The following is a 26516-nucleotide window of genomic DNA, read 5'->3' on the forward strand; positions in this document are numbered from 1 at the left end:
ATAATATCTATTCGATATTTGAATACCAACAAAAAAAAATTAATAAATATCAATATAAACCTTCAATATTTAATATAAACTAAAGACAGCGGCATGCTAGTGATCATTCAAATTAACATAATATGACTAAAAACTGAAACCTGTCCCAAAAAAATTTAGTGTCTTATGCTCCTAAATTGAGTAAATAAAAGAAGAATCATATCTTAATTAATACAAAAATAAGTTAGTTTAACAAGCTGGCATTCTAAAATTGAATAAACAATTGTTCTAGGGCAATTAATACACAAATTAATAAACTTTATCATTTTGACACAGGAAAATTTGAATTTATCGAGTCAAAAATCAGTTAAATTAGGATATCCTAATTTTACAAAAACAATTCTTTTTGAAAAAATTTCTTAACCTGTTTGTAAATATGTTTGTGTAGCTTAACCATGCAACGCATTTTTGATGATTGTTTTAAAGATCAGAACCAAATATAAAACACACAATATTCAGGACTTGAGTGTAGATGAAATATTTTTGAATTGTTAAAAGAAATTAACTTTTTTAAGAAACTATAATCTTTTAATTAGTTTTATTCACATTTGCATTGTATAACATTCATATAATTACATATTGTAAAATTATTTATGTGAATTAATTAGCAGGCCCGCCTCAATACCAAAACGATTATAAAAGCCAATTGAAACCTTTTATTAATTAAACAAATAAGTAGTCAAAAATCATTTCAATATTCTTACATTTAATTAGCAATATTTACAATGTTATGTGAAGAGATAACAATATAATTATAAGCAATTAAAATACACATACTTAGTATTATCAATTACCGACCATTACAATCAGAAGAACAATACAAATATATATCGCAATCAGAACAATACACACATACATAATATCGAAATATTTTTATACAAAAAATAACCTATTAGTTATTTATAAATTCTATTGTAGTCAAAAGCACATTTCAAATTTTAATTCATATTCATAACAGTTTATATGTACATAGGCCTTTTAACAAAATACAAAAAAAAAAAAAATCACATTTTTGTGAAGGCTATATGTCCAATGAAACATTATTACTTTAAGAAGAAAATAAAAATCAATTCTATAATATTTTTATGTAACAAAAATTCTGAAAAGTTAGAAAGAATAAATGTTGTTTTTTTTTTGCATTTACCTACATTTAATATACACACTCACACATAATATTAGTATGCACGTACTTAAATAATATATGTGTGTAAATTGTGCAAAATATAAATTTGTATTTGTATATTCTATGTACATATGCACGTATTTTATTTATATGTAGACTAATATTTTAGAAAAATGGTGTAGGAAATAGTAAATTTATTAAATAATAAAGATTTAAAAATGAAACCATCGAGGAAAATATGAAAATTGTAAATTACATTTGCAATTTTCTCCTTTTCTTGTTTTTTCTATACACAATTTATTTATCGATTTTATTGACAATTTACTGAGGTTTTAAAAGTGTAGTTTTTGTTTTTTTTTTCAATTTTAATTTTTCTAATACCAATTATTGGTCTACTATACGTACGTATTACATACATATATATGTGTAATATAAGCTGTTGATAGAAAATTTTTTCGTGACGTAGATTTTCCATGAAATACTATGAAAAATATTGAAAAATACAAGAAACAACAAAAACACAATTATTATCTGATTTCTTTTAAAAGGAATCTCTTAAAATATTTTATAGTCCATTTTATTGCACAAATTTATGACATTTTCAAGTTATAAATTTTATAATTGGAAGAGATAAATGAGAATGAAAAATTAATTAATAAAAATTTTTTTATAACATTCTTTGTTTTTTGTTATATAGGATCTCTAGTATAAGAAGGGTCGAAATTAAATTAAAATGGCGTTAGAACATTATAGAATAAAAAAAAAAGGTTTCAGTTGATTATGTTGTACCTTTATCTATAGAACTTTAAATAAATTAATTATATTGTACAAAATTTTGAAAAATATAGAATAAAATTTAATTGAATTTTAAAAAATAAATTATACAATTTATTTTAATTTTATCTAAACACAATTAATATTAATCAAAAAAATTAATTAAATATTAATTTATTAGAATTACCCTTGCATTGCATGCTTAAGACATTAAAGGGCTTAGTCGTTCATATTAATTTAATATAAAATTTTAATTATAATATTTTACTAAATTTGTTTTTCTTGCAAATCTACATAAATTTTTGTCGTAAAATCTGGTGATTTCGCGAAACAGTGTTATATACACAAATCAAGGAAAAAAAAAATTCTTTTTTGTCCAAAAAAATACAATGAATGCATCAGAAAGGAGAAAAAATTTCTTATTAAATATTATCCGACTAAATTATACCCTACCCTTTGGCAATTTGATACAACAAAAATGGTTTTTTTTCTGAAAAAGTTAAAATCAGCTTGTCCAAATATGACAGTTATACGAACCTTTTAAGCCATTCTAAAAAAAAAATGATGAAATACTCAGTTTGAGCTATAAGTAGACAAATGACTGCCAAATTCCATGCTTTTAGCATTATTACTTTTTCAAATATTTAAAAATATCTATTATGACAGCTACGCGAACCAGTTGATCTTATTACAATACCAACCTTAATGTCCTTAGCGGAAAAGAATTAATCTAAAAAAATTGGAGTAGTTTGCTTATTTGTTTTTATTTTATTATGAGGTTGAATCATCGAATGATCGGACATAATATTACGCTGATCAAGAATATTGATAATTCAATGTTTCTGCTGCAGAAGACCTCTTCAAGAGTCACAAACTCCATACTAAAGTTAATACACTTTTCATTAGGGTATAGTCCTATAATTAAGGTGTATGGTATAAAAAGTGATTTAAGTTATATAGCAAAGAAATCGGACAATTTAATATTGTAAATTAATTTTTATTATAATCATAATATTGTATTCTGAATATGATAAATTTTCTAAGATGTTTGCATAATAAAAGGTCATTGTTTATTAGTAAGGCCCGTGGTAATATTTATTAATTTTTTCCTATTATAATAAAAAATTTAATATTCAGGCATCCTTAACTCTTAAAATTGGGTATGAAAAGGTATATTAATTTGTATACTTATTTATAGCTCTTATTTAGATTTTCAAATTCACAACAATACATACTGCATTTTGTAATAATAAAAAAAAATATATAAAAGTAAAAATTCACGCACAATAAGAAATTTTCTTTGTTGCCATTTTATTATCTTATTGATTTTTTATGTTGTTACAATTTTTAAAGAATCTACTTATAAATTAATTTTTATGAGTCTCAAGAGTTCATAAGATCTGAAAAACACTTATATAATATATAAGTACTTCTTACATAATATACGTGAACAACTTTTTTTTTTATTATCACATGCTTAAACCAAGAATATTACCCATAGCTATATTGCAGGAAAGAGTAAAAGCAACCATTATTAGTTGAAGGCATAAAATGAGGTCAAGCTGGATCGTCATCATATAGTCCGATTGCCAAGCAAAGTTGTCATCATGATGAGGAAGGAAAATAGTTAATAATTAGTAAAGATAAGGATATACAAAGATGAGAGATTACAAAATTTTTGGGTTAACTTCTATGCAAAAAGAAAAAGAAAAAACCCAGTAAGAAATTAATAACATAACAACACAATACATAAACTAACATAAACTAATAATATCTAAACATTATTTAAATTACCAGAAAGTTAAAAAAGGTCAAAACAATTAGAATTATAATTGGCATCACGTAACATTCATTTATCTGCTCAATTTTATCATAATCCGTGTTCTCACTCTACAAAAGTGAAACATTTTCAAGACCATCAATAATAGTTTATACTAAGGTAGCAATTTTAGAGTCACAGACCAAATTAAACCACACTATGTTAAACGGTATAATTGCTTCCGAAGAGATTCGCGACAAGAAGTAGTATCAATATCATTCGGTAAGGCGTCCAAACTTAACACACGTTGAAGTACGGATTTATTTATTGATAAATAAATATATTTCCGAATCTGTTATGCTCATCAACTATGAAAATAGGGAAACGTTTGAAATCAGTATTTTCATTTAAAATGATGATTATATAATGATCTTTCTATTTGCAAGTTGTACACATTTTCCTCGTAACGTAATTTTACAATGAATTTATAGTAGAATGAATACAAGAACTATTCAAAGACCCACTTACTACTACTTTACAAATTTTCTTTTCTTGAAAGGCGTCCTTAAAAATACGATTATACGTAAATTTTAAACATCAAACAAGTATTTTTGTTTTTCCCTTTATTATCAAATTAATAACAAAGTTGTGATACCGTCTATACTTGTTCTAAGTAATATTATTGTAAAAATGAATAGTCGAATGTAAAATGTAATGTAATAACCTAATAATGTTAAAAAAAAAAAGAAAACGCAATGTAATGTAATTTTCATTCTCATCCTTTTCTATTCCATTCACGTTCAACAAAACACTTTATTTAAGAAGTTTTTTGTTTTATATTAACATGACTATCAAATTTTGAATATTTTATTCTTTAGTTACTCCCTTAATTCCTTAATCATTGTAAATTTTTAGTTTTATTACCGTATGTAGTACATTCATATTATACAGAAAATTCACATAGAAACAACCCCACTTTTTTTGCTCCCAATTGTAAAAGTTTATTTTGCATATATTTTAGTATAAAAAATATGCTATATTGTCTAATGCTAAAAAAAATCCAATATCCTATTAAACTGAACAAAAAAACTTCAATCGATTTGACCTAAATACAGAAATCTATACAAATTTAATATTTTCGTATACTCTTATGTAAAATAGCAGAATATGTAAAAGAAAAAATTCATTGATAAAGCAGCTGAATGAAAGTAAAATCAATGTTTTTATAGTATTACTATGCTAATAAATTGATATCAATCATTTCTACACAATAGAAAAATTTTTTATATTCAAATTTAAATTCGAAATAAATAAAATGTGTTTTTTTTTTTTAAAGAATAAAATGAAAACTATAGATGAATGGAACAGTTAAACAAAAAAATCATTTCAATTTATTTTTGTATAATTTCAAAATTTTTATGAGGCGAACACAAAATTTGTTTTAATTCAAAAACATTGATAATGTAAGTTTTACTAGCACAATATCATTAAATTCTGAAATTTTTTAGGATTTTCTAATTTAATTTTGATTAGAAAAATTTATTTTATCTGAAATTTCGAATCAATTTCCATTAAGACTTTCACTGGCACTCATACAATACATAGTATAAAAGAATCAAAGCAGCCTAGCACTTATGAAACATTTTAAATTAAACCAAAAAAAAATATTAAAAAATTTATTAAACTATTTGAGAGAATAATATTATAAATCCAATAATACTAATTTCCAAATTATACATTAATATAATAGTACTTTTACTGGGAACCTATTACTGATTTTTCAAGTTCTATTTTTCAGTTCTTCGCATTAATACAATACTAAAAGCTATACTTTAGACAACATATAACTAGCCTTTCCAGATTTTGAGACAAAATTATGATTTTATATTTCGCTCGAAATTTCTGTAAAAATTTTAGAAAAATGAGATTATCGAAATTTGGAATATTTCCAGTGAGTTTAAGGTCTTTGATTTGGAAATTTCTACACAAAATTTTTGAAGAAAAATATTGCAATATAGCATAAATTTTTCATCGTTTTTATATCGACCTTCGAATTCAATAAAATGCATACACAATGCAACACATAACAGTTGTATATAAGTTTTCTATATAATACTTATTCATATTACACTTATATATTTGCAATTATTCTCAAATATTACCAATAATTATTGTTATTATTATTATTATTATTATTATTATTATTATTATTATTATAATATATTTTTAATAAATTATTTTATTATTTTCAAATTATTTATAATAAATAAAACTATTAAGTTGTCATTATATTTAAATTTCATTTTTTTTTCGAATAATAAATGGAGTTTTCATGCATATATTATAAATGTTAAAATTATTAATAAATTAAAAATATTATAGAAAAAAAAGGTAATTAAAATTTCTCCATAAATAAATAATTAATTATAATAAATAATAATAAATAGAAAATTTAAATTAATTTATATATTTAAGCAATTAATTATTATTATTGACTTAAATTAAAAGGGTGTTTTTTTTTAATATTTTATCCTTTTTAGTATATCTATATTCCTTTTTTTTTTGTTTTTCATTCTCATTATATTAATTCTAAATAGTGTAAACTGCTTAAAACAAAAAAGGAAATAAAAATTAGGAAAAAAGAGAAAAAAAATAATATTCACAATATAACAAAATATTCATATCCTTTGTTTTTAATTCATAACTCGCATAATAATACAAACTTATTTTCTAATGGCTCATTTACATTTCCCAAAAAAAAAAAAAAAAATTTAAATAAGAACTTTTTTGCCCTCCATTTTTTCATTTTTCTTTATTTCATTTTCGTTTTAATTTTGTAACAATTCTAGTAATTTAATGTTAATGTACTAAATTTATAAGTACATATAGTGGCATACAAGTAGAATATACCATATCGTTTTAATATAAAGAGCATAATATTATAGTTATATTTTTATATTTATAACATTTTTTTTTTGTCTTATAATAAGGACAACATAATAATTACTATTAATATTATAATAATTATTATCGCTATTATTATTAATATTATTATTTTTTTTTTTATTATAACCATTGTAAAATATTATAACAAGACCAAACTGAAGAAGAAGCAGAAGAAGAAAAATAAACAATAAAACTGAAGGATAATAAAGAATTCACCTCATACATATATACATACATATTTAGAATGAAAAAAAAAAATGAGGAACAAACGATATACATACATACATTGAAGGTAAAATATAATTATATTATTATTAAAAAAAAAAAAGGAAATCTAGTTCACTAGAATACAAAAAAGAAAAATTATATTAATCAAAACAAAATGAAAAAATTTTATACACACACATATATACATATGTATGTACAATATTTTTCACTAATATGTATGTATATATATGTATATACATATAATATGTGCTTTTATAAAAATTGAGGTGGAAACGAACACAAAAAAAATAGAAAATAATTAATCTATGTATGTAGGTAGCCCATATTAAAAGATAAGAAATTTTTTTATTAGCTTCAACGAAAAATAAACAAAACAAACAAAAAAAAAACGCAGGATCAGATTGTGGTAATACACAGAAAATATGATAAAATCATTACAAATATAACCTACAAAATATGGAATTACAATATTATTTCGACAAATCAACTTTGAATTTAAATTATAAAAATCATGATGAATCCGAAAATCATTCTACAGAATTCTAATTTCACTTCTATACTCAATATCTTGGTATATTTAGTAACCACAAACAAAATTTTCATTTAAAGACATTTCAGAGAATTTCTTGACAACCACATGGTACACAAAAATATTCAATTGTCTTTTTACTTAATCTTTTTAATAATTTAATAAGAAAAATATCGTATATTTTAGAGTGTTTATTTTTCAACTTTAAATTAAATTAATTTTTGACAAAATAAAATTAAATATTTTTAATTAATAATATATTAATTATTAATTAAATTAAAGAATCATTTAACTTATATTATAATAATATTAGCCACAAAACGGCAAAATAATTAAAACTTAAAATTGATAATTCAAATAAAAATTCTTTATACTTCATATTATCAGAAATTTTCTTTCATAATATAAACATTATTTTATATAACATAACATATATATACATTAGTATATTGTAACAAAATATTTCTAGAACACATACTCATAAGATCCTTATAAACACAATTAACATTCATACATTGTCCATATCATACAAAATATTTATAATGAAGAAAATGTTATACAATTTAGACTTTATTAGTCACCCATCGGAATACATAATAATATAAAGATTACCAAATATTTAAATTTTAATATTAATTAATTATCAAATTTAATTATAAAAAATATTTATTTGTTTTTGATTTTATATGTTATAATAATAATCCGCTGTAAATACTGGTTATAACAGTTATAAATTCGATTTAAATTTATTAATTTAATTTTTAAAATTTATTAAATATTATTGTTATTGCTTTTTCTTTTTGCTATTCCAAATATCGTATTTTATGATCATTATCAATTCAATTTCATTCGTTTATTTTTTTCCCCTTAATCGCACTATCACTTATCCTTTAACAATTGTAATAAATTTTTAACATTATTAAATGCTATAATATTAACAATATTAATAAATAGCTACTATTTTTCAAACTTGAACAACAATAATAATTTTTGGAATTATAATTATTACATATATAGAGAATATTCATATGATTTATAATTATTATCAGAAACAAAAGTAAAATCAAAATGACGAATTAAAAATTTTCTATTTTTCACTATATTCTATTTTTTCCAAATTTTTTCACTATATTTGAATTCCAAATATTTCAAATTATCTTCTTTATATTTTTAATTCTTAATAATCGCACTGTTATATTTTCCATTACATATTTGTTATTACTTTTTTTTTTCTAAATATAATATAATTTCATCTTTATTTTTAACTTTATTTTGTTTTCATATTCTACTTTTCCAAATTCACTAAAATCCAACGAAATTTACAGTTATAATGTAAAAGTAATTTTCAAATATATACGAAAACGAAATTTTTCAGCAAGAATTGGAACCAGCAAGAACAAATCACCAATTAAAAATAAAAAAAAATTAAAAATAAAAATAAAAACATAAACAACCCAAATTTGAAATACAAAATTTAATATTATACAAATTGAATTTCAATAGAACCACTATTAACCGGTAAAAACAGTTTCCTTCGATTACAATATCAATAATTAAAATAATATATAACCTGTTATTTTTTTTTCATTAAAATTTTAATAACAGCTCAATGTGAAAAAAAATATCCAAAAAACAAAAAAAAATTATAATACACACAATGGTATACTTTTCATTAAAACACAAAATCGGAACCGATAAGTTGAATTTTCCACCCTCACAATCGGTATAATACTGAAGAGCAAAACAAAAAATATACAAAAATATGTTATGGAAAATTTTTCGTTATCCTTTTTCGCTTTTCTTTTTTATTTTTTTGCGTTATAACACATACAATAACTACAACAACAAAACAACAAAAACGACAACAAAAACAAAATATAGAAGTAAAACAAAAAGAAGTAAATAGAAAAAGAAAAAAAATTTTTTTTGTACCTTAAAAAAGTTGTTTTTTTTTTTTCTTTCTTTTACTGGTTTTATCACTTTTGCGAATTATATTATTATAACGGGTATATCATATATAGAGAGTTATATACATATAATGCAAACATTATATATTATTAAATAAAAATAGAAAGTCATAAATGGTAAAAAAAAAGAAAAATTTACGAATATAACATAAAAGAGGGAATAACAGTATAGAAACCTAAAGAATTATAATAGAGTAACAGTAGGGTATGCAAAAGTATTCATAACATTGTTGTATTAATACCTATTTTATTTTATGCACAATACAAACATAAATCCTGTACAAATATAGTAAATAAAATGAAAAATAACAACTAAATTTACTAATAATACTCTGTTAAAAAAAAAAAACTGTTATACAAACAGTATAACAGTTTGACTTTTTGAGCAATACATGCAAATCGTGTAAAATACATACTTATACATACATATGTAGGTATGTACAAGAAATAATCACAATTTTTAGTTTAAGTCTATAAAGAATAAAACAATAATATTATTTATACTAGTAATACAATATTTCTTTCTATTTGCTTCAGAAATAGATATACACGATCTACGAATTCCTTACAGTTAACACGTGGTGTAAAATTTTTCGAATTATTTAAATGAAAAATAATATTACCTATTGCAACTGCTTGTTTTGTTACATAAGCTTATGCAATATACAATATTATATGTTTTATGATAATAATTGAATTATCGTAACTTTTTCATATCATATTTTGGTTACTTATTATCTCTAATTTCAAATAATAAGTTCAGCTACATCTTAAATATACATATTAGCACAACGTCTTACAATGCCATATAACTCGGAACAGTTTTAAGTAAGTTGTATAACTTTATATTTCAATTGAATTACTACAGTGCTTAAAAAATTTTCTAAGCAATATTTTGGAAAATCTTCTACAGATTAAATAATTTTTTTGGGGTCAAAAATAATATTGTTATTTACATTATGATTTGACTCTAATCATCTTTGCTTTTTACATGTCCATATAATTCGAAAATGTTATTTTTATTTAAATCTTTAAATTTAGATATTTTCGTTAGCAAGTTCATAAAATTTTACCAAAATTCTAACTATTCCGACAAGCATTTGCCAATTATTTGATTATTCAAAGCCACTCTAATTAATATTATCAAATTAGGTATTTTTAGTAATAATTCACCTGTAATTTTAACAAAAATTATTTATATCAACCTTTTCAGAAGAATTTCAAATGCTGTATAAAATTTATTTTTCTATATCGTAAAAGAATGGAACTTAATTAATGTGACTAGTTAATAGGTGAGAATAACCTCTGTCGGGCTAAGTAATTTTAAATTTTGTTGTAAGTTCGAATTTCGAATAGCTTAAGTTGTAATAGTTTAAATTAAATTTTAATTTTTCAACTTACTAAACTTTTCCTTAAAACCACAGAATCATTTTATTCGATTCCACTAATTTTCTATTAAAATTTCGAAGAAGTGTAGTACTGTTTTTTTTACTATCTTGGATTAGTTATATTTTTCGTATACATATTTATATTTGTATATTTTATTCCCTATAGTTATTTGTTCTCATTTATTTATGCTTTCTATTCTAACATTCTTTTTAAATTCCTTTTTCATTATTATAATCGCATCTGAATCTGAAAATGTCAATATCATACATTGTATTTTCTGTCTTCTTTCATCTCTTTTGTTTTTCAATCAAATATAACCTACTAAAAACAACAATAATATGTAAAAATTTTTTTTATTACATTTTATTTTGAAAAATAAAACTGTTATACAAGTTGAATAACATTATTATTATTTTATGTATAACAACAACATGTTTGATATTTCGAAAAAGAAAAAAAAAATAAGTTTTTAATGTATAGGTGAGAAGGAAAAATTTAATGTTCGAATTGAGAGAATAACTCAAAATTTATGATAAAATGTGGGTATGTGGATGTGTATATATCCGAAATAATACATACTATACTCTTATATAAAATTGCATATTTTTGGGTATATATAGATGTTTTTAAAATACTTAAAGTAATAATCTAGTATTTGAAAAGATTTCGATGGAAATTTACTAAAGTATTGTTATTATCCATGCACATTATATTTATCAAAATATAATGTACCCCATTTTGATTCGAAATAAATTATTTGAAGAGGAGTAATGAAATATTTGTATAAGCTGTATACCAACCTTTTAATAAATTTATAGGTATGGATTAAGGATATACGAAATTTTCATATATGTATACTTTGTTATTTTATTGGAAGTAGAAGTTATATATGTATGTATATAAATAAATATTACAGAACTATAAGAGAAAATTTTCTTTGTTCTTAATTTTACAACTGTTAAGCTGTTAAGCTATATAAAAATATATAGCTCCATAAATTGTACATTATAATGTATTTGAATTTGGTTTAAGTTGAAAATTAGCAAATAGGTTTTTCGAATAAATATAGCCTAATATGTTTTTTTCATTACACCTATAATAAATGTAGTTTTTCAAAAAATTTAATTGTAAAATATTATATAATATAAACATCGAGTTCCTAATATTTATAAACTAAATTATTTCAATCTATATTTTTCATTTCAGTTTTGAACAAACATATCAGTTTGAATTGCTCTCAAATAAATATTTTTAAATTTTGAAATTTAAATTATTAATTTTCATAATTCGTTCTATTTTAGAACACCAAATTTTATTATACAATTTCAAGCAAAATTTATTATGAATATTAGAAAAATTTCCCCTTTTGTTAAAATATTGAGTATGTTTTCTAGAACTATTCAAAGTAGAAAAAAAACTTGACATTTTTAATTGTTTTTCACCTTAGTTCCATGAAAATTTGACTAATATTTGACTTGAAAATTTTCTTTTCGCGCTCTTAACCTTTCTATTATGTTCTCATATAATATAATATACAAATAACTATATATATATAATGCATTAATAAATATAATTTATATACTCTAATATGTAATATATATATGCATATATGTACACTGTAAAGAAAAGCAAAAAAAGAATAGCTATGAATATATATTACGGTAAATTTACTCACGTTTTCCTTATGTGGAAAATAGAAAATAATTTTTCTTTTTCTTTTTTCTAATATTTTCTTGCATGAATACATACAAATAGTCGGATTAAAATGACTGAATTCTTGTTTCTATTTAGTATTTAGTTGATGGTGGGGTCATATATAAAAAAAAAACTGTACATTAAAACAAAAAAAAAAAATTCAGGGAAAATTAAAATAAAGACATATAGAAAAAAAATTTTTATAATAAAATATGTTGACGGTCTTACAAACATTACGTTCATAAATTTAAAAAAATTTTAATGCAAAAATTAAAAAATATGTAAAATATTAAAACAAATTATATCGTAAATGATAAAAAGTACGTGATTTCTTTGAACAGTTTTGCAAATTAAAAAAAGAATTACTAGAAATTATGTAAAATTATTGTGTGATTGATGAATTTGATTATGTAAAAATTGTGTGTACAATTTGTTCTAAATTGAAAACAAATTTTTTCACTATAATCACTTAGGAAAATTTTCAACTAAATTTTTAATTTAATTTAACAGAAATTAGAACTCTAGAAAATAATCTAATGAAAATGCAACAGCGTTATGGCGAAGAAGGCGTTACAAGTCAACTGAAACATCTAGATAAATGTAGTTTAATTTGTTAACAATAAAAGTTCCCTTAATTAAGACTTTTATTTTTTATTTAATCAATTCTGTTGAATTAACATAATATTACAAAATTAAAAACAATAAAAGTTAAAATTCATAAAAATTCTTTACTCATAAGAAAAAATAAGAAAAATCTTAATTCATTCTAATGCTTACGGGCAACACTTAGCGAAAGCAGGAATAAAAGTAAATAGTGCAAAGTGAAACTAATTTTTTTTTAATTCTTCACTCTAAAATAAATTTTGCTCTTTTAAGGTCCTTTTCCAAAATAATTTTCAAAAAAAATGGCTATTAGTTTTACTCTGCCCGTGCATAAACCCGTTTGAAAATTTCTATAAATACAGAAAGCTAAAGCGAAAAGCCTTGCCAACAAAAAATATAATTATTTTTCATAACTTACGCAATTAACCAACGAGTTCGAGCATTATGTTAATGTATCTTGCAATTTTTTTTTTTTGCCTCATCCTAAATGTATGCAATTTTTGAATTATTTTGATATATGAACGAAAGTAATTTGTTTGTTTTTAAAAGCAGCATTTTCAGTTGTTGAATGGAAAACTGCTACTTTACAAACCATTGGTTAACCCAACTTTATTTTAATTTTTAAATCTTCTTTATACTTTCACAGATTCGAATAACTGGTAAACCAATAAGAATTAATTTTTAAAAGATAATTTTAATGAATTTGATGAATTTAAAATAATAAAAAACCACATAAATATTAATGCAGAGAATTTTCGTTCCTCAACTCAACTTTGTATTAAAAATGAAATTTACATTGTGCCATCGAAAATCTTTCAGAGATTTTCAGAAATCTAGAGTTTTCATTCTAGGGAAAAACATTGTTCAACAGCTATATCTTGGACTAATAATTTTTTTTGGTAATCTTTCAACTGGTCCAATAAATTTTAAACACGGTCAGTTGAAGAAATATGTAAAATATTAATTTGTGCTTGTTAGTTGCAAAAGTTTCGGATCGAAACCACCGTTTGGAATTTTTATTTGAAAACAAAAGAGATTTTGAACACTAAAATTCGCAAAAAATGTATAAAACTTGAATTTTAAAATTTACAAAATGCTTGGATCATGTAGAAAATACAAATGTTTCGCCATTTTCATCTACCAATTATGTATTAATAAAACATAATAACAAAGTGAATAGAACAATTTATCTATATTTTGGGAAAAACTACTCAAGTAAAAAAATATCAGAAAATTTATTTCACTTGAACTCATTTAGAAACAATATTTGCAAATTTATAATATTAAAATGAATTGAAATCAAAAATTTATTCAATTTTACAAATTTTTACAGAAAATAGAAGAAAAAAAAACAAAATTCAAATAAGAAATGTAAAGCACATTTCAAATTGATTTTCTCTTAGAATATATAGGATCTTTGAATTTTTATCTACAAGATTTCTTATTACGTCAACAATATTATTTTATTCTTGAAATATGCCAAATATATAAAATACGTCATCAGTTATAAAGTAAGATCTCCATGCGGAATAATCAATATAGGAAAAAAATATTTAAAATATTACAAAAGAATTTTAAATAGAAATTTCTTCCTTATAAAATTGAAATTTTTATAAAATCACATTAATTATACTTGGTTGGAATCTATTTTATTGTAGTTGTAGGTTTAAAAATTTTCAAGTCAATAACATTCTAATAATTAAAAGCAAAATACTTCAAATGTCCATTAAATATACAACAAATTAAATAATATTGATCTTTACTTTATAAATTTATCTAAAATTCTGCAGGAGGAATAGCATAAGTGTACAACCAAACTTTAATTTTTCCTTTATTATCGTATATCTTGTCACAATTTTAAGGGCTTTTAAAAAAGGATTATGAAAATTATGAAAAATACAAATAGGTATAACAATTTGTTTAAATGAATACAAATAAATAGAAAAAAGGGATTGTATAAAATTTTCATATTGTCATCATCTCCTTGAATAACTTAATTTTTATGTTTTTTTATTACGACATTTTAACTTTGGAAAAATGCCAAATTTAAAATAAATAGATACACAAATACGGGGAGAAAGAAAAAGATAAAATTCCCAGTGAAAGTGCAGATTGCTAAAACTGAACACAAAAATTTTTATTATTTTTTTGAATTTCTTACATGTTGTTAATGTTGTTGTCAATGTTAAATGCCTAGAAAATTTTAATGTTTATTTTATTGAAATTTTTTTTTTTGTTTTTTTTTCTCGATTTGGTTTTTCATATATATATGTATAAGAAAATACATATATTTTAAAAATAAATATTGAAACATTTAAGACAAAATTGAAATAGAAATGTTATCTATTAAGGATGTATATATAAGGACTATAATTACATATCGTAAATATTATATTGAGAAAAATTTTGGACATAAAAAAATAAAATAATAAATTTGATTATTACACATGAAGGAGCACATTAGTACCATTAATCAACATATTATTGTTATATAGGAAGTTTTTATACAAAAATGAATAATTTTTCAATTTAACAAATAATTTTAAAATAGCAAAGAACACTTTCGTTTTTGTCAAAATTTATTATGTGTATGAAGATATAAATATTTTATATATCGTAAATAAATTTATGACAGCTAGAAAAATTTATAGAAATACCTTTTTAGATTATTAGTAATCTAAGAATAGGTTACGAGTTTGCAAAAAAAGGAAATCTGTAAAACAAATTGCATACTTCTGGGATCATAAGGACTTTATACAGAAAATTCCCGAAAATGAGCCCAACACAAAAAACAACAAAGATCGCTTTTAGACCATTTTGACGCCATTCCAATTGACTATGTTTTTCGTTCCTTCTATTCAAAGCCTTTCTAGACGTTTTTTCTTTCAATAGAGCCGAATCAATTTGAAAATATGCCATAGAACCATAAAAATTCGTAGAGCTCATTTTGACTTTTTCTAGCGTATATATCAATAGATTATGTTCGAATGTCCTTCCCGAAAACTTTCTCGATTACTCCTTTTGACCAGGAAATCGATTCTGATACAAAAGGATTCAGAGCCGTTACTTCTCTTTCTTAATATATTAATACTCCTTACTTCCTCCATCTTAAATGTTATATGAACCTTAGAATATTTTAAGATATCATAAAAACCGAGTCCAATAAGTAATTTACTCTTTGTATAATAAGGTCAATCTTAATTCGCTTAAATGTACCTAATATTTTAAATATTTTTCTAAATTTCATAATAAATTTAATAAAACAGACAGTAAATTAATAAATGCGAAAAATATTCAATTCAGAAAATTTCAATTCAATTCAAATTTAAAATTTACTGCTTACGTGATATGAGAAACGAGGGTTTTATACTTGAAATTAATGGTTCGGTAAATTAACAAAATATTGAGAAAAAAAACTTGTTCAAAACAAATTCTACTTGTTCTATATTCTTAATTTAAATAAAAATAAGTTTATATGTACCGTGAATTCAAAGTTTAATTACTTATTACACAATCGTATAAGTTATTCAAATTACAAATTCATTTCCCTTTTTATAGCTTTCATTAACTAATACTTACATTAAGTTACTCAAATACTTTAATACATTTAATATCCTTGAATAACATAAAACTTACAAATGATATTTTCTTACACAAGATTTCTATTTTTTTTCTATAATTTTTTTTTTTATTTACATGACAATTTTCTTGTACAAAAGTAAAAAAAAAATGTGTTCTTTTTAGTTTTTTTTTTTTTTTAGGTCAACAATTTACAATTTTAACTTGTAGACAAGATTTTTTTTTTAAATTTTAAATTTACGAATATTTCAGTTTTAAAATATATTATATGATGTGCATACGGTTGTTCGAAAGTACATTTTATACTATAAAACTAAAAGGATATGAAATTTAAAATTTAAATTTGAAAATTGGATTTGAAAATTTTATACATGATTTACATTTTTAAAAGGGCAAAATAACATTTTTTTTTTACTACACGCTATACCAATTTAAAAAAAATACGATATAGGACATAATGTAATATTTTTCTAAGCATTTTGTAAAGTAAATAAATACTTGGGCATAAAGTGTTTCCATCGGTGTATATTTTATTGACTTCTTAAACTTTAAAAAGAAATTACTCAAAAATGCGTAATATTTAGTAAAATAATAAAAGTAAAATAAAATTTCCAGAAAGCATCTATTTTCTATTTCAAGTCTTTTATGAAAAGATTACATTGTCAAAACTGTCATGCGATGTAACAGGTTTGCCATAGCGTTGCCGAATTTTCATTATATCAAAGCAATATTTTTCTCATATTCCAGATCCGACTTGTGATAAATATTATATCATCATAATTATGGAAATGATTTACTGCTAACAATTCCAAAATTGCCCCTTAAAAATATTATTCACGACTTTCCACCAAATTTCTGTATTTAATATAAAAATTACAGCAACACTCTATACTATACACAAATAAAATTTTCTTTATTTACGAAAATTATTACAAAATGATCTAAACATTCAAGGATAATAGTAAATTTTAAAATGGGAACTTGTTATTTACATAAATATTACATACATGTACATAATTTTTCATCATCGTGTATGAAATTATAGCTTAAATTTTAAATAAAAAAAAAATCGGGAAGAGTAAATGGACAAAAAATAAATTTGAAAGAAATAAATAAATTTCACCACCGGATACAACATTGTTACAAAAAAATAAAACAAAAAACACATATAAACCCATACTAAACAGAAAAAAAAAATAAACATAAAAAAGAACACCGAATAACAATGACTGCAGCAACAGGATATTAAATTTATGTTCGTATCCATCGGTATTTCCTATATTCGATTTAAAACAAAATAAAAAACAAGAACAAAAATACATAAAATGGTTTTACTTACAATTTAACACTTTTCGAATATATTTTATAAATATTTACAATATGAATGAATAAAAAAATAAAATATTTATACGAAAATTGCAATTTTTCATTTTGAAAATTCATAAAGGAATAAAAAAAAAACAAAAAGCACTTATAAATTTTCCAAACCTATACACAAAAATTATATTGAAAATTATAAGAAAATTACATACGTTGTTACTTTTATTATTTTAAAATTTTCATTTGTTTCACTATTGTACGTGTATAATTTTTACATAAAAAATAAGTACATGGTTCAAAAGGGTCCCTTTAAAGAGGATACACATGAAATTGTGATGGTTGTTTTAAAATTTAGTTTAATATCTTATATCTATTTGACTATACCAATAAAAGCCACATAATTGTATTTCAAAAATTGTTTTTATCAAGCTGTTCGTAGAATAGAATAACATTTGGCAACATTATTAATTCATTTATAGAATGCACTGGAATTCAACTGGAATAACAATTAGGAACAAAAAAGTAATTAAAACTACTATAAGAGTCAAATTATTTGATATATATTTCAATAAAGAATTATATTAAATTTAATAACACACTAATTATTTTTGCTACGTTCTTAAATATTTTAAGTGTAAACCTAAAAGTATGCAATTTTTTATTAAGTAAATAAATGAAGAATTTAAATACCGTATGTAAACTAGCTTAGTTTTCAGATTTTTTTTTCAATTTCAATATTATTTATTTGATCATTGGCAATTATGATATTAATTGGAAACTGGAATTGTCCATACAATAGCCTGTTTGATACTTTAACAAATAGTTTTGCTTTATTATACCAAAATAATTTTTTACTTCTAAAAATTAAAAAAAAAATTTTTAGTACACAATTACTACTTTTAATTGATTGACAAAAAATTATTTTTGTCCATTTACCTACACATGTACCCATTTCAAAAGTTTCTCAATTTCAAGTTCATTTAATGTAGTATTCATTCAAAATTTTTTATTAAATAACATTGTATCTATGGAAACATATTCCTTATGTTATACTAATTTAAGAAGAAGCAAAAAAAAACCAATAATTATTTAAAAACAAATTTACAATTTAAGATTTTATCATTTCTTTCAATGTCAAGAAAAAAATACAACAAATTTTTGGATAAGAACCAAAAACAAGACAGCTTTCTATTAGAGTAAAAATTAAGAAAAATATTATTAAATTTAAAAATATTTAAAAAATTTTACAAAGTTTTTCTTAATTTCATTTGAGAAAAATTATAAGAAAAAATTTCGGAAAACTTTTTATATTTGACAAATAGACAAATATTCCAAAAACAAAATTTTTAGTATACAGAATAAAAAGATATGGTCAATTCAAGGATATTTTTAGAGTAAAGAAAAACAATTAAATATGAAAGAATGCTTTTAAGATTATTAAAGAAAAAATTTAGCTACTAGGTATTTAGAATTATATATAATACGTGTCTGTAGCTATGTACCATAGGTGCGCGTCTGTTTTTTTTACAATTTTGTAATTTTAAAAATTACAAAATTATTTTAATTTGAACATTTTTTTTACCTAGGACACATTTTCAAAAAAAAAATACTAAATTTTGTAAATTAATTGTAAAATGATGTCAAAATCAATTCAAATTAAATTTTTTTTTGAAAAACATTACAAAAATTTCAAAATTAAAATCGATTTTCAGAATTTTTTTACATAAGATGATTAATCTATTATTATTTATGAAAGACTTAGCATGAATCACCCCCTACTATTTGGCAATCTTCACAAATTTATTTTGAAAAAAATGCATAATAAAATTTTTTTAGTAGAAACACTTTTTTTCATTTCCTTGAACAGAAATATGGGCAAACAAATTTCCTCTTTCCGACTACCGTAGCCAACCATGGCTTATTGTAGCCCTCCCATATCGCACTTACACTACTCCGGTACCAAGCAAATACCTGTAGATATTTCTCAGGGAGTTGAGCTCCACATCACTGAGAAAGCCCCTACCAAAACAATTGCAACTTCTGGCGGCTAGACCGGTCACAAAAAATATGTTTCGTCGTCTCCTCATCACCCCCGGAGAACCTACACAAGACGGAGTCTGATTTGCCGAGTTTGTGCGAGTGATATTTCACCGGACAATGCTCAGTGAAGAAGTCAGTAATATCCAGAGACACTTAGTAAAAATTATCTAAAATTTTACACTTTAATTTTAAACAAATAAAAACTTTCAACTTATAATTTCGAGTTTCACACAAAATTTTCATATTTGAAAATGTCATCAAAACCGTTACCATTCCTTCCTACACAATACCACTTAAGTATGTATTAATAATGTGAAAAAATAAAATAAAATAGAAATAAATGAATGGGTATGTAAAAAATTCATAATTGATGAAAATAAAAATCAAAGTTTTAATAAGGTAATTACCAGTCTGGCGCTAAAAAACCCATAATAAAAAAATATTCCACAAAAATGAAAAAAAAAACACTTCAAATGTCGAAGCGTTTGCTCCTTTGTTTCATTATCAAACAAACGAAAAGAGAGAAGAAAATTAAAAACTAAACTAAAAATTGGAAAAACTAAACAAAAAAAAAAAGGAAATGAAAAATTTTCTACCAAAATACCATTTTATTGATTATCAATGCTCTAAAAATGAAAGTAAAAAAAAAATATATTTTCACACACACATACAAATACATAAATTTTTTTACAAACTTACTCAAAATTGTCACGACATTTCTTTTTTACATAATGATTACATACATAATATGTGTGTATACAAAAATCAATACAAATTATTTACGAAGGACGCATTATACATGTATGTATGTATATATAGTTTTGAAGAAAAGTAATAAAAAACATATTTAACACAAAGCGAAAATTTACTAACTGACCGATATTTAAGGCAAGAAATTAGAAAAAAAAATAAAAATCTGAAAATAACAAAAAATGGTAAATCCTTTTTGCTAAATATGCAATTCCTTTTGACCTTTCTTTTCTCGCTTTAACAAATTCGTTGAGGATTTCTTTAATCAACGCTACGGTATAATTTAAGTGAGAATAATAATTTTTTAAATTAAGTTTTAGAATCACAAATTAAAATATGATTGAATTCTATATAATTTATTTTATATTTATTATTATTATAATGATTATTTTAAAAATGGTAATTTGTTGCACATAAGGTTTTCATTTTAAATAATTCCCCTTTTCATCAGATAACTCTATAAACAGAGAGGCACAAGATGAAAAACATAAACCAAATTTTGTTTATCGGTAGCACAAGATGTTAGTCTTGTTTTAATCACTATTTTTTCCTCTTGTCTCTGAATAAAAGGAAAAAAATTTTGATTTTTGAAAGTACATTATTTACCATTCCGTGAAAACAAATATTTCGCAGTATGTTTTGGCACAAAGTTCATACATTCATAGGTACCATAAGTATAAGTTGACTTTCTGTGTTCAATTTGATTTTAATTTTCTTAATGTTAGGCAAGTTTTGCTTATTTTTGTACATATTCTTTTTGTAGGCATTTAAAATTTTATTCTAAGGATATTATAGAAAAAGAAACCCGATATAAGTTGTCATTTCAAAATTCGAAACACTCAAACAATTAGGTCACAGTCAAGTTCCTATACAAAATACAATATCAAATTATTACTACGAGTATGTGAAATTAATTGCCAAGTTCTTCAATGTGGTTTTTATAGATACGTTTCGTATCAGTAGAGCACTCATTTTGTTTATAAATAACCACAGTTTTAATATCATATAGACTTCTACCAGAGCTTTCACAATATACAAAAATTTTTTTCGCATTTTATTAAATGAAATACCTAACAAAGACATTTTATACAAAAAAAATTTTAAATTTTTATGGTAATGTTAAAAAATTATAGAATATCAGTGTGCATATCGAATAATAAACGCATAATTACCGAAGAAGGTGGTTAAAAATAATTTTCAATTATTTGACTCAGTACCGTATTTCAACGCAAAATATTTTAAATACATGTTTGATTAATAATGTATAAGGTAAGAATAAACATATTTCAATAAGACACGATAAATTGTACCAGTAGGGATGAACCGACAAATATTGTTTATTTTTCAGCAGGAATAATTAAATACCATTATAACCGTTATACAATTTCCTTTAACAAAATAGTAACTAAAAAAAAAGTAAATTACTTATTACTTACTGCCCAATTCGAAAAAAAAACATTAGTCTGGGAAAACACGCACAGATTTAAATTTTTGTTTTTGTAATTTCTTTTACTCTTAATTTCTCTTTCTAAAAATTAAGGCAAAAGTGGGGCAATATAAAATAAGTCTAAAAAAAAAAATAATAATAAATTAACAAGGAAAACGCGCATTTCTTGTGATTAATACTTTTTCAGTAAAATGGACTGTTGTCAGAGCATTTAGGTAGGAAAACAATCTAAGGAATAAATGAAAAAAAAATCCTCCTTCCAATTTAACAAAAAAAAAAACTTTCGTTCATAATTATTTTCGTTTTATTCCAGTGTTAAATTTTGTTCTTATTTGATTTTTATTTTTTTTATAGTAGAAAAAAATGTTAAGGAGTCTTAGGTTTTCCATAATATTTTTAAGACACTATTAATAAAATTTTGTAAGAGATGTTTGAAAAATTTCGTGAAAATAATTAAATTTCTTTATTTAAATTAAAATTAATTTTTTATAATTAATTAATTTAAAACTAAGTTCATTGCTTGCATAATTTTTTTTTAAAATATTGAGAATTGTGTATTATGAATAAGAATTTTATCCAACCGCAGCTTAAAATAAAATAATATTTTAATCTACATAACCAAACTCAAAAGACGATATCTAATAGCATATAGGAAATCCAGATATAGAAATTCATATCAAAATAAATATATAATATTTAACTTGAATGAGTCCAATGATCGATCGACGTCATATGCAAATATAACCAATCTTATTAAAAATTTTTATTTTCAGAGCATAATTACAATTTCTATATTAAAGTTACAGAGATTTCATTTGGTTTTCATTGCCATTATCAGAATATCTTTTAAATTACGTTTCTTTTTACTGCCTTACAATTGGATATTTCCAAGAAATTTTCTTTAGAGAAAATATAGCATACTATACATTTTATAAAATTATTTTCTGAAAATTAATTATTAATTTTCATTTTCCATTTACTGATCATCTTCAAAATTTAATTTAATTGTGTTATTGAATTAATAATTATCATAATAAATATAGAAAATATTTTTTTTAATAAACTTACCTGTGCTACCTTTTCTCCCATATTTGGCGTATGGCGACTCCCTTGAAAAAACTTTGCTGATCCATTATCCTTTTTATATATCAATTTAACATATAACACGGTTTTTGACACACAACAAACAATATTAAGTTATTATAAAGGAGAGAAGAGAAAAAAAAAAGAGAGTAAAGAAATGAAAATAAAATACAGTTTTAATTTTTTTATATGTATATAAAATTAAATATTAAATATTATAAAAATAATACATAATTTTCATTATAAATAATGTATTAATAAAATATTAAAATAATAACAACAAAAATTTATTATATAATATAATATTTTTCATAAATATTTTAATAATATATAATATATAATTTAGTATATCAGTTTCATTTCGAATTTTAATAAATATGCAATTTTAATTTGAAATTTGAGTAAATATAATTCTTCCAAAAAAAAAAAAAAAAAAAAAACAAATATAGAATGTACAAATAACATAAGTATATTAAGTATATTATAATATAAAATTGTATATGCTCATAAATATGTTCTATTCGTATAAAAAATAAATAATATACACTTTTATATACAAATATTATACAAATATATGTATTCATGTACATAATGAATTTGAAAAGTAAATAATATTAAAAAAAAAGAAAGCATACAGAGTGTATCACCATTCTAAGGTATTCTAAGTGTCTTAGAGGCCAAAAATAAATTATTCAGATAAGTTAGATAAGTACTGAAAAATTTCAGGGGCCAAAAAGTATTATTAGACAAGGATGAGATAGCTACTGAAAAATTTCAACATAATATTATAATATGTGGATTGATCCCACTTTAAAGGAAGATCAATCCACATATTATGATTATTGCAAGAGTGTATGTAGCAACCATAAGATTCTCATTTAGTAAATCAACAAGAAATAGGTGACATTCGAGAAATTAAAATTTTAACCGTAGAATACGCAATAAAGTAATTAAATTAATATTTTGCTTTATAAATTCACTCAACCAGAGTATTATTTTCCAATTATAAACTTCATTATCCAAAATTTTACTAAAATAATGGAATAGTTTTCGACTAATTTATAAGAAATATCGAGCCCTTCGTGTTAAAGTTTAATGTTAATCACAATTATTAATAAGAGTGTTTCCTTTCCATCAGAAACTATGAATTCATATATTTTTACTCTTTATTAATAATTATTATTTACATATATATTTGTTACATTATATGGTGTGTACCACTCTACATGCTCAGTATAATAATTATAAAAATATTATATAAAACCTGTACAAAATATTCTTCATGCATATTTTAATAAAAGAAAGTAAAATTAAATTAAAAAACATAAATTTTTTACTCCGTTTGTATGTACATGCCTATATATAATATGTACATACATTATTTACATATATGTATTTAACGGAAAAAAATATTCTGATTTCATATTATTTATAAATTTTATATACAAAAAATAATTTCAGAATATTTTATTGCAAGATAAATTCAATTTTGTATTTACATAAGTGAATTCACAAAAAAAAAAAAAAAAACATGCAATAAGATTTGTGCACGTGCAATTTGTTATGAAAAATTGTTATATAATATCACAGTTATGTATATTTGTAACATACCAGCATTATATTGCAGGTATATTTTATACTAATTGTATGTACAATAATGTATTTGGTCTTGTACTAAAATTTATGATTTTTTCAACAATTTTTCAATACATATAGGTATAAATATAAAAATTTTACTTACATATTAAGTACAGAAATTGTAATTTTGTATAAATTACAGATAAACTGTAATACTTATATAATTTATATAATAAAAAATTATTTGACGTTGATATTATTTACATATTCAATTGAAATAGCCTAAGACAGTGTTCGAGAAAATATACAGTAGAAAAAGATAATATTACAGTCATACAATTTCCATAAAATCAGGCCAATAAATTAAAAAGTAACAAGTAATATACCTAAAACTCAAAATCCTATAAAGGTTATTATACCGCAAGTAAGTTGAATAGTTAATAATTCTCGGTTTTTTTAGAAAAATATTTGAAAAAATTGAAAGTTAATTATTCGAATATTAGATATATTAACAATCTAATACTATTGAATTCACTATCGATTAATGTATAACAGAATGTTACACTCAATATTGCGAATAGCTTGGGATCCAGCTTTTTATATATCGCAATTTTACAAAATTGAATTCTACGTTCAAAATCTTAAAAAATTAAAGAATTCACAATTGTGTAATGGTAAAAAATTTTATGATGTAGGAGGTTAAGGAAATAAATTCGATAGACCTATAGAGAGAACAACATATAAGAACGCAATCAAGTATATTTGATCACAAATTGTTAATATGACTTAACCTTAAAGGGCAGTTTAAATTCTACAAGAAATTGACGTTTATAATAAACTTCACCTTTATATTTCGAAAAAAAAAATTAAAACCCAATTTTTTTGCAGTTGATCATGGAAACATTATTGTTTTAGCTTATTAGACAATCAAAGCTCTGAACCAGCAAGAAATTATTTAAGAAGAAATAATCTTATTTCATTTTTACAAAAAACAAATTAACAACAATGAAATTAACTTAGTGATAATCAGTAGATATTGAGATTTAATTCTAAAATACTGTTGGAAATTCCCAGAAATGAAGTGAGTATACCTATTCTTAAAATGAAACTTTTTTTAATACCATACTATTTTTTTTGTAAAAGTTCCAATACTCTACAACCATAAATTTATACTAGAATAGAAATATTATTTTATATTTAAGTGTAATAACCAAATTCATCTGTGACTATTTGAATAATTAAATTTATAATTTTATATTCCTTGCTGACTGTAAATCCAGTAAAAGTAATATTATTGTGTAATCTATGTATGGTGTTGTATATTGTGAAAATACTATGTTGTTTAAAATTTCGAAAATATTATAAGTTATTTTATGCTATATATAAAATTATATATAAAGATAATAGCATAGAAAGCTTTCATTTTTAAAAATTTAGGTGCATAACTTGTGCATAATTAAGTTAATTAGCATGAGATATTTCCTTTTAATATTAATATATTACAAAAGCCAAAGCATATTATTATAAAATGTTCAAGCATAACAATTATAACCCACAGTAATTCTATATGGTATTGTAACGACATTATTATGTTCCATTATAGAATATAAAATATAGGAAAAAGAGTTAAAGCAAAGAGCTATACGCACAGATTAGAAATTTGTTTT

At 22.1% G+C, this 26516-nt stretch overlaps 1 protein-coding gene across 8 annotated transcripts in view; it reads right to left on the bottom strand.

Moving 5' to 3' along the window:
• LOC129611095 (potassium voltage-gated channel subfamily H member 7-like) overlaps positions 1-26516 on the bottom strand; it is a 144435-nt gene that overhangs the window by 15602 nt on the left and 102317 nt on the right. For all 8 annotated transcript variants that reach the window (XM_055524040.1, XM_055524037.1, XM_055524036.1 and 5 more), the window contains one exon: positions 23257-23325. In XM_055524040.1, coding sequence (XP_055380015.1) covers positions 23257-23325 — 69 coding nt within the window. The remainder of the gene's footprint in view (positions 1-23256; positions 23326-26516) is intronic.

This window comes from Condylostylus longicornis, unplaced genomic scaffold (assembly GCF_029603195.1).
Source record: "Condylostylus longicornis isolate FDR11 unplaced genomic scaffold, ASM2960319v2 ptg000048l, whole genome shotgun sequence".
NCBI classification, from domain to species: domain Eukaryota; kingdom Metazoa; phylum Arthropoda; class Insecta; order Diptera; family Dolichopodidae; genus Condylostylus; species Condylostylus longicornis.